The sequence below is a fragment of the Neoarius graeffei genome, chromosome 17 (genome assembly GCF_027579695.1).
Source record: "Neoarius graeffei isolate fNeoGra1 chromosome 17, fNeoGra1.pri, whole genome shotgun sequence".
NCBI classification, from domain to species: domain Eukaryota; kingdom Metazoa; phylum Chordata; class Actinopteri; order Siluriformes; family Ariidae; genus Neoarius; species Neoarius graeffei.
This window is the reverse complement of record NC_083585.1, coordinates 19,159,430-19,170,942: the sequence shown is the minus strand read 5'-3', so window position 1 is coordinate 19,170,942 and position 11,513 is coordinate 19,159,430. Positions and strand designations below refer to the sequence as shown.

The 11,513-nt window shown below is 38.6% G+C and overlaps 1 protein-coding gene across 1 annotated transcript; it reads right to left on the bottom strand.

Annotated features, from left to right (window-relative positions):
* Positions 1-250: 250 nt before the first annotated feature.
* Positions 251-1,228, bottom strand: LOC132901113 (odorant receptor 131-2-like). The gene has a single exon (XM_060943474.1). It carries the CDS (start codon positions 1,226-1,228, stop codon positions 251-253), a length of 978 nt encoding a protein of 325 aa, XP_060799457.1.
* Between the last annotated feature and the right edge of the window lie 10,285 nt (positions 1,229-11,513).

Below are 11,513 nucleotides of genomic sequence, written 5' to 3'. Positions count from 1 at the left end.
GACATTTGATATTCAACATTCAAACCATAACACATTTCAACAATAAGCCTTGATCAAAATTTATTTAAGACAATTCATCCTCAGGGGCATATATTTTTCCACATTTTTTGTTGTATAAGCAAATTCCAAAATATTCAGTTCACCAAAAGTTGGTAGAGAATTTTAGCACAGTCATTAAAGCATCTGTTTTCATCAAGCAATCTAAAAATCACATAAAATAATCACTTATTAGTTATGTCCTGCATTGTATTTAAATTGGTCTTATTTTCAATTTTTTGACTTCAAGCAATGTTGGGAAATGGCAATCAGTGCCACACATAGCATAATGTCTTAAAGCATGAAAAAATTTTTCATCTCTGAGACCATAAATCAATGGGCTGAGACAACGTGGTGCAATCACAAAAGCTATAAACATGCAATATCGTATTTTCCGGAACATCATTTCTTCAAACCCCCAATATGCCATTTCTATATATGGGTTTAAAAACTGCATTATGCACAGAAACAACTGAAATGCATGAAGCAGCACAGTCCTGAGACTCTTACTGGTTGATTTCTTTTTCTCAGAGGAAGCAGCTCTAGCTGCAATCATTATATTGATGTAGGTGAAGACAGTGATAATGATTAAAAAAAGGAAAAAGATAATAAAAATGATGGCACGTCCGTGTGCCTGCCATGCTTCACCTAAAATTAGCTCCACAGTGCACACTGCATAGGAGTACTGAGCAGCAGATGGGACTACTGCCCAATATCCTATGAAATTGAACAATGGAATTATAGAACTGAGAGTCCATATGATAAAACCCCCATATAATCTGGTCTTACTTGTGGAGATGACAGCATGTCTCAAAGGCATGCATATAGCCACATAGCGTTCCAGACACATTGCCACCAAAGTCAGTGGTGTACAGCAGGTCAGAAAAGTCAAAACTGTACAAATGATACTGCAAGGAATTATGTGCATGGCATACTGAAAAAAAGTTCCAAGTGAAAGCAAGTCACTTAACAGCATAAGAGCAGAGTCCACAAATAGGGTTTGTACAAACAAAATATATCGCGTTTCTTCCCTAAAAACCTCCTTTTCAAAAAATGTGTATATCATCAAGCAGTTTATATAGAGGAAAACCCCAACCAGGACCTGCAACAACAATAGTCTTTCAGTCATTGAGCTTGAAAAATTAAATAACAAATTATTGCTTGAGTTACTGTTTGCTCCTGCACTTTGCATGTCTGTAAAATAAAGACCTGTAAGGAAAAGACACTGTACAACACCAAAAATATACTCATGTGTATAGGAGGGAATAAACAGGCTGCTGGAGGACATAAATTGTTCCAGTGTGTGCAAAGCAATATGATATGGGGAATGTTTGCTTTTCAGGGATTTATACTTTTCACGTGGTGGTGGTGTGGTGAGTGGGAGGGGAGTGGGTGTAACAGTAGTTTACTATGCTCAGAGAACGACCAGTATTGGTGCTGTTAGTAGTAATATTTAATGATATCCTTTTGATGCAGAGCTTTTCTTTGTACTCTTAATGCAATTTTTCTTCCCAGAAAGTTAACATCTCAATTTCAACATATGAATAATACCAGTACTTACTGAATGTTTCAATATGTAATGTGAGCCATTCAGTCATGCATTTACAAACAGGAGACCTTTTGGAAACAAATCATAACTGAGTTAATCACGCTTTTTTCATTTTTCCATTTTGTATTTTTCCCCATTTTCTCACTAGTCTTGTACGTATGTTAGGATGGTGATTTATATAAAGATGCAAACAGGATTAGTATTTGTACATCTTAAATTTTTACCTCCACCAACTTTGGAGAAGAAGGTTATGTTTTCACTTCCGTGTTTTTTGCCTCCGTTTGTTTGTCTGTTCCAAACATAACTCAAACAGTCGTGAAAGGATTTTGATGAACTTTGAAGAAATGTGGTCCATGGGCAAAGGATCAATTGATTAGATGTTGATGCAAATCCAGGTATGTATGTGGATTCGGGATCCAGCTATGCATGCAGATCCAGGAGTTTTTTTTGTGGTTATTCTAATATGTGGCTTAGCAGACATATGCACTCTACCAAGTGCCCTTCTAGTTCAAGATGTAATGGTCTTCATTCAGTCATGCATTTACAAACAGGAGACCTTTTGGAAACATATCATAACTATGAGGTAATCAAGCTTTATCATACATGTCAACCTTTAGTTACCCATGCCCTTACAAAATTTGTACTTTTCCCTTACATACACCCATGAGCCCTTATACACGAGAAAAAATTCCAATATATAATCCAAAGCACCAATTGTTTTATTCCACATTATACACTCCTATTGTAATAGGCATATTTATCACACTGCATCAAGTTAAAGGGATCAAATAAGCATATACTGAATAAAAATAAATTTTAGATCCCAGAGAAAACAACTGAATTAAAAAGGACTACATGTACAGTCAAGTAAACAATTATCTACCAAAGAGAATGACTAAACTATAAACTTAATTATTTAATATACATTGTATCAGTAATACCAGAATTATTGATGTAAATTTTGCAAATAAAATGTATTAATATTAAATAGTTCATAAAAATTACACAAAGTTCTATTTGACAAGTGTTGACATCACCTACAATATTACATTCCACCAAAGAAAATTACTTGAAATATAACATCAGTACTAAGAAGGGATGTTAATTAAAATAGTAGGTTACATGAAATAAATTATATGTAATCATGTCAAACAGTATATGAAGGTTAGTAAAAGTTCCATTTGAGAAAAAAAGTGTTGAGACCACAAGCAGTGTTAGATCCAACTAAAGATGACTGAACCACATCAAGTATATTATGCAAACAAGGATAAGTGAAAATATAAATAAATTATGAAATTAAATTGAAAATCTTCCCAGTAATTTCTAACAAGAATTTAAATCATATTCCTTTTTGGAGAGTTCTTTGTTGTACAAAGATGTTGCATATTTGGCACTAGCTATAATATCACTGCTTGGGGAGCAGTTGTAGCTCCTCATCACACTTAATTTTAATTTGCAGATATGCAGTTAATGTGTCTGCAGCCATATTTTTTCTGTACTCAGTATGAATTTTCCTAACCAATGAAAAAGCCCTCTCACTATCTGCATTGCTATGTGGGAGGCACAGCAAAGCAGTAAAAAGTTGTTTCAGCATTGGAAACCTGGCAACACCCAGAGCAGTTTTTACAGCGAAGACCTTTCCCCAATATACATCTATTATTTTCCACGGCAAACATGTAGATGGGCAGCATGATGATGTAGTGGTTAGCATGATCGCCTCACAGCAAGAAGGTACCGGGTACGAGCCCAACGGCTGGCGATGGCCTTTCTGTGTGGAGTTTGCATGTTGTCTGTGTGGGTTTCCTCTGGGTGCTCTGGTTTCCTGCAGAATCCAAAGACATGCAGTTAGGTTGATGTGGGGTGGCCTTGGGCTGAGGTGCCCTTCAGCAGGGTACCTTCTCTGTGTGGCTGCCCACTGCTCTGAGTGTGTTTGTGCGTGTGTTCACTGCTTCAGATGGGTTAAATGCAGAGGATGAATTTCACTGTGCTTGAAGTGTGTATGTGACAAATAAAGGTGTTAAATTGCTTCCATTCCCTACTGCACATTTTAGAGACAGGTTACCACCATTACTCTTCATTCAGTAATTTTCCAGTTTACTGACGACTGATGGTAGTAACAGGTGTTGGTCATCTGTGTCTACATATAATGTCTATCAGCAATTAAAATGTTTAGGGAAGCGAAACCAGAAATTGCTGGGTAACTACAGTTGCCGTTGTATCAACGGCGACTCCCAGTATCGCCTCCCTAAATTATCATCATAATGGAGGAAGGTTTCCTACATGCAAACAGTAAAAACTTAAAAAGAAAAAATAAATAAAACCCCCACAAATGCTTACCTGTGCAGTCTTTGAATTGGGAAACATTTTTTTTTGCTAGCTGCGAAAAATGGTCTGTCACAGTCGGGGGGATGTTGTGTTCCACGAGAAATTGGCAGAACATAACTTCTGCAGCCATCACAGAAGTCTGGGCAGTCTGAGCCGATGGACTTAAATGACAGAGCAAACCACATGCAACTATAAACCCACATAAATCGAAAATAGTTCCGTTTCACTGGGCATGCGTGTTTGAAAAAATAAATGATGGATGCTAAGAAAATTTTCTCGGAGTAATGGAAAAAATCTCTGATACAAAACAGAATTTTCCCGTATGAAAATCAGTGTACGCCGTATTAGCCAAAAAAACTGCATTTTCCCGTACAAAATACAGGGAAACCGTATAACTTGACATGTATGTTTTATTCGCATTTCCCTTCCCCCCCACACACATTTTCTCACTATTCTTGTATGGTTAGGTAATAATTTACATAAAGATACAAACATGAGGATCAGAACAGTTTATTTCAGGGCATATGATTCTTAAAATATCAGGGATGCAATAGGACCTGAGGTATCTTCCTATTTTCTAGTCCAACTGCTCTACTTGTCTGTTAGAAAGCAGATGGTCCCTTTCAGATATTGTTACCTTAAATTTGAGCTATTGCCTTCCATACATAGGAGGTAAACTGGCCTCCCCACTGGAGGTAAATTGTCAGACTCAATATCTTCTGGTATGCCATAATGCAGAAACACATAAATAGTGGTTTCCATGGCTGTAGGAAGTTTAGGTGTGGTATTGGAAGGGACTCAAGTAGTACAGTGGCCAAGTGTCTAGTGGTTCAGAGCTGTGTATAGATATGGCAATGTTGAAAGTTGCGTCATGAGCAAGGGAAAGCCATACTGACCATTTTGATTGTTCTATGAATTCCCAAATGTCCATAACTGAGCAATATATAAGAAAGATGAAAGAAAATTAAATCTATCAAAGCATAACCTGTTATTTTCACTGCTGTCAGGATATGAGGTCTGAGCATGAACAACTCTTTCACATAGACATGAGCTCGCTTTCCAGAGGTAAAGTACTGCAACACTTGTATGAAATGCATGCAGAGGTCAAATCCTTTCTATATATGATACTAAGTCTCAACTTGCAAGTTACACGATGACCCTCTTTGGGTCACGCAGCTGTCATATCTAGTGGACATTTTTGACTGAACAAACTCACTCAATAAAGTGATGCAAAGGAGAGGCAAATATCTTGCTGCTTCCAGTATCCATGCATTGATTTACAAATTGGACCTTGGTGTGAGCGGCTGGCAAACTAAAATGTTGACATGTTTCCAACTTTCTCATATAAAATTGTGGGTATATTTCAAGTGTTGACCCTCTTAGTCATCATCAACTATGTTAACATTAAAATGGGCAATCCATTAACAGAATTGATAACAGAGTTGACATTTTCCACCATTTTGTGTGGAATGCTAACCTCAAACTAGCTACCACATGGCATGTACATAAGCAGAATGCTATAATAGATTTGATGAATAATTAATCAACTGTTGGTGTATCCTAAATATTTTGTTCAAATTAATGAGACACTTCATACCTCACTGCCTTTCTGAAGTTTCCTGCCAGAGGATGTGACCTCTCTCAGTGCAGGTGTCATGCATATTATTCAAAGTCTTTGTAGAGTTTATGCAATTTATAACAGAGTTAAGTGCTGACAAGAACACTGGGACAGATAAAAATATTTTTTTTTATTACTGAAATTCAATACAGAAAATGGACTTTCTATGCAATTGATTTTTATAACATAATAGAATAAGCCCAAAAACAGATTGTTAGACTGAATCACTTCATGTTTATTCAAGTTGAATGTTGTTAGGGTTTAGCTGGGATTCAAACCTGGTTCATTGGTGTGATAATCCAGCAAACCCCCACGAGACCACCAGGGGGATGACTCAAATGCAGAGGCGTGAGGTGGAAGTAGAAAAAGTATAAAAAAAGGTTTATTTACAATACGTACAAAAAATATCCAAAAAGTAAAAATACAAAAAACGCTCAGAAGATAAGGGAAAAAATAAAAAAATCCAAAAGTACAAAACAAAAGCCAAAAAACCAGAAAAGAAAAGGCAAAAATACCAAAGCTCAGAAGATCCAAAAAAAAACACAGTAACTACTAGGTCCAAAAGAAAAGCAAAATAAAGAACAGGGTACAGAAGACACTAGAGATAAACATAACAGCACAAAGAGTCCGTGACAAGAGGACTGAACTCAGGGGGTATAAATACACAAACTAAATTGAACACAGGTGAAGATAATCAGGACTAAACAGGCAATTAACACAAACACAAAACACAGGAACAGTGGCGGCCTCTAGAGGCCAAAATAAACATGACATGAAAAGGAAATAACAGCGGCCTCTAGAGGCCAAAACAGTCCTAGAATGTATGAATCAGTAGTCGAAGACAGCCAATAATATGGGGGGGTGGAAGTCATTTAGTTGATGTTTTATGGATAAATTTGGTCTAAAATATACATCAAGCAACGATATTGGTGAAAGTTTGTCATAATTTGCATTATTGTTCAAAACTGATTTAATAAAGATTTCTTTTGTGCAATATAACAAAAGGTACATCTCGGAGATGAGAAATGTACCCTGAATTCGAGAATGACCCATTAAAAAAAATCCATCTATCCAGCCATTATCTGTAGCCGCTTATCCTGTTCTACAGGGCCACAGGCTAGCTAGAGCCTATCCCAGCTGCCTATGGGCGAGAGGTGGGGTACACCCTGGACAAGTCTCCAGATCATCGCAGGTTTGACATATAGAGAAAACCATTCACATTCACATCTACGGTCAATTTAGAGTCACCAATTAGCCTAACCTGCATGCCTTTGGACTGTGGGGAAAACCGGCGCACCCGGAGGAAACCCACACAGACACGGGGAGAACATGCAAACTCCACACTGAAAGGCCCTTATTGGCCACTGAGCTGAAACCCAGAACCTTCTTGTTGTGAGGTGACAGTGCTAACCACTACACCACCGTGCTCTCTCTGTCCCACTCTCTCTCTCTTTTATATGTGTATAAAAGAGAGAGAGAGAGAGAGAGACACTGTGTATATATATAAAAGGGAGACACTATATATATATCTCGTCTCGTCTCGTCTTCTTCCGCTTATCCAGGACCGGGTCGCGGAGGCAGCAGTCTAAGCATGGAAGCCCAAACTTCCCTTTCCCCAGACACCTCGGCCAGCTCCTCGGGAAGAACACCGAGGCGTTCCCAGGCCAGCCGAGAGACATAGTCCCTCCAGCGTGTCCTGGGTCTTCCCCGGGGCCTCCTCCCGGGGGGACATGCCTGGAACACCTCCCCAGGGAGGCGTCCAGGAGGCATCCGAAAAAGATGCCCGAGCCACCTCAGCTGGTTCCTCTCGATGTGGAGGAGCAGCGGCTCTACTCCGAGCTCCTCCCGAGTGACTGTGCTTCTCACCCTATCTCTAAGGGAGCGCCCAGCCACCCTGCGAAGGAAACTCATTTCAGCCGCTTGTATCCACGATCTTGTTCTTTCTGTCATTACCCAAAGCTCATGACCATAGGTGAGAGTCGGAACGTAGATCGACCGGTAAATTGAGAGCTTCGCCTTTTGGCTCAGCTCCTTCTTCACCACGACGGACCGGTAAGCGACCACATCACTGCGGAGGCTGCACCGATCCGCCTGTCGATCTCACGCTCCATCCTTCCCTCACTCGTGAACAAGATCCCGAGATACTTAAACTCCTCCACTTGAGGCAGGACTTCTCCACCAACCTGGAGAGGGCAAGCCACCCTTTTCCGGTCGAGAACCATGGCCTCGGACTTGGAGGTGCTGATTCTCATCCCAGCCGCTTCACACTCGACTGCAAACCGCCCCAGTGCATGCTGAAGGTCCTGGTCCTGGACGAGACGATATATATATATATATATATATATATATATATATATATATATATATATATATACTGTGAATATAAAAGAACTTCCCTTTAAGGCAATACCCTGATACCCTGTGCACAAAACGAGGTCCATAAAATCATGGCTTGTCAGGTTGGTGTAGAAGATGTTAAGTGGCCTGCACAGAAACTTGACTTCAAACCCACTGAACACCCCTTTGGGATAAATTGAAACAGTGCCAGGCTTTCTTGCCCAAGATCATGGCTTCAACCACACTTTTGCTCTTGTAGCTGAATGGGCTCAACTCCCTACTGTATAGCCACATTCCACAATCTAGTGGAAATCTTCCCAAATGATTGGAGACTGTTATAGCAGCAATGGGAGTACTATCTCCATTTTAATGCCCACTGTTTTGCAATGGGACCACAAACTCCTATGGATGTTATGTTAGGTATCTACATACTTTTGGCCATGTACTGTGTGTTCTCTATAAAGTATCATCCAGTGACGACTAAAACAAGTCAAATTAGGCAGATCATCAATCAATCAATCTCACTACTTTATACTGCTAAGAGTGGCAGTGTAAATAGTCTTGTGAAATATTTCATATTGAAAAGCTTGTTTTCCAAACAAGTTGAGTTACCAACAATTAGTACTTCAGTTTATTATCAGCCTCATCCTTAATGTCAGGGTAGGATACAGTGGGGAGACTTGGGACAAGTTTTCATCTTTTGTACAGTGGTGCTTGAAAGTTTGTGAACACTTTAGAATTTTCTATATTTCTGCATAAATATGACCTAAAACATAATCAGATTGTCACACAAGTCCTAAAAGTAGATAAAGAGAACCCAGGTAAACAATTGAGACAAAAATATTATACTTGGTCATTTATTTATTGAGGAAAATGATCCAATATTACAGATCTGTGAGGGGCAAAAGTATGTGAACCTTTGCTTTCAGTATCTGGTGTGACCCCCTTGTGCAGCAATAACTGCAGCTAAACGTTTGCGGTAACTGTTGATCAGTCCTGCACATCGGCTTGGAGGAATTTTAGCCCATTCCTCTGTACAGAACAGCTTCAACTCTGGGATGTTGGCGGGTTTCCTCGCATGAACTGCTCACTTCAGGTCCTTCCACAACATTTCGATTGGATTAAGGTCAGGACTTTGACTTGGCCATTCCAGAACATTAACTTTATTCTTCTTTAACCATTCTTTGATAGAACCACTTGTGTGCTTAGGGTCGTTGTCTTGCTGCATGACCCACCTTCTCTTGAGATTCAGTTCATGGACAGATGTCCTGACATTTTCCTTTAGAATTTGCTGGTCAGTCATTCTTGAGATCAGGGACAAAAGGGGTTTTGATTTTCTAAAAATAAAATCTCATTATTTCCAAAACATATTCATTTATTATGGTTGCACAAGGTGTTGGCCCTCTTATACAGTTTTCGGACAATCTCCCAGGTCAAGATTTTTAACATTATTTTCATGTTTGCCGGGCAAGTCAGAGATTTTGTCAACACCATAAGACACAAAGAAATGTAAAAATATATATATTATTTTAAAGTTTTTCCAGGCATTTTTACTCTTGGAGGTTGCTTTAATCTGTGTCATTCTGTCTGTGTTTTCAAACTAGTAATATTACTTTTAAAAGTTAATTTATTAAGATGTTATTGACTATATTTAGCGGTATGTGACTTTATGCATTTAGTTTTTATCCTCCGTAACAAACAATGGTATTAGGCAATATAAAGTATACACATTTAATTTGGAAATGCAGTGTTTTTATTGTAACAACTTGAAACAATGTAATAAAATATCCTTTTAAAGAAAAAATTAACTTAACAGTCATATTATGGAGTTGACAAGCTGTTTACGGTGTTGACACACCACTTACGGTGTTGACGAAATAGAAGGGAAATGGAGATAGTTTCATTGAACATTTTATTGACATAAAATACCACTTAGGGTTAATCATATATTTGAATTAAAACCTACTTTAAAAACATGAACCAGGCAGTATGCATATTTATATCTTATACAGAGCGAAAAGTCAAATACTCTTGTCAAACAAAATAACATCCAGACATTCAACCAAACAACTGATGCAATAGAACATTGAGTGTGTGTGTGTGTGTGTGTGTGTGGCATGCACACACATTATCATACAAATATATATGTGGCACTTATTTCTGGTGTGCTTCTCCATGAGGTTGTAACAAAGAACATTCAGTAACTAAGCCTATGGACATCTGGAAATATTGAACTCATGAAAATGGGTTTAAAGACCTGGCAACAACTGATTGAAAAGTTCCTCATCTATGAAGTCCATAACCTCAGAAGAGAGCTGGTATATGTCCCTGGTTCGACTTGTACGGACTGGTGAGGATGGTTCACTAAGTTTAACTATGACATCAGCAAATTGGACAAAGCAGACATCCTGGTTTCCTTGTTTTCTTTGGAAGCGAGAGTTTGGACCATGAGGGTGAAAAAATTCGACTTGAACATCTCCATGTTCTTCATCCATTCTGAGGGCTTTCGCCAACCACCAGTTATGGTCGTACATGACAGCAAGCCAATCTCCGATGTGGACATCACTAGGCCCTATTGTTGTTGTTAAGCCCTCAGGTGTTCTCTGCGGCTCATTTTCCATTGCTTCCACCAACATCGCAAGAGGACTCTGTATTTGAGCATGTTCATCACTCTGTATTTGAGCATGTTCATCCTGGTGCTGAGAGATGCCATGGAATTGGTGTGCAACTGGATTGAAACAATGGCAAATTTCTGGCTCGTTACAAAAACACGACATCTGTCTACAGTAAATCATATTGCGCTGAGCCACAACTTGATGGATCTTTCTTGTTCCTGTGATGGATTGCAGGGGCTGGGCGAGAACAGCATCATAAGTCAAGAAGTCATCATTGGTGATATAGTGTAGGTGGACTCCAGTTAGGCAACTGGACACCAGCTGATGAAATGTCATGCCATCCACAATGTCCTGACCTCTGAGAACAATTCTGTCGGCACATCTCTTAACAGTCGCCCCAATGCCATCTGGGGCACCGTTGCCATGGGATGTTGGGAAGAAGTTCCATGTTACATTCTTGAACCCCATTTGAAAAGGAATGGCAGAGAGGAGGAGGAAGTTCTTTTTGTTTTTGTTACTACTATAGTACTACAACACTATGACATAACAAAGACTCTTTAGTCATACATTACGACTTGGTCATTCCGATAACAACAAACGTATAGCAGGGGCCGTGTCTTAATGGGTTAAAATGCTTAAGTAAACTTCAGTATACTTAAGTAAAGTAAGTATATAAAGTTTATATATATATATATATATATATATATATATATATATATATATATATATATATATATATATAAGTGATTCCACGCTGATGGGTACTGAAATGGGGACATGAACTTATTCACCTAAAACCATTTCTTTTTTTACCATCAGGTCACAAAACATGTAATCTTGAATGAATGATATGTTAAAAGATAACTTTAATTTTCTGAGATGTAATAAAAACATTTATATGCCAAAGTCAAGCCTATGAGTTCCAAAATGATGTCTGTTACATTACTTCTGTTATGATTGTCCATCTCACGTCTGTTACAAATTAATTACAATCTAGCTATATACCATGTTAATCTTATTGAAAGAATGTGTA

Coding starts and splice junctions, on each gene's coding strand:
- LOC132901113 (XM_060943474.1), bottom strand. CDS start 1,228: ATGCAAAGTGCAGGAGCAAACAGTAACTCAAGCAATAATTTGTTATTT.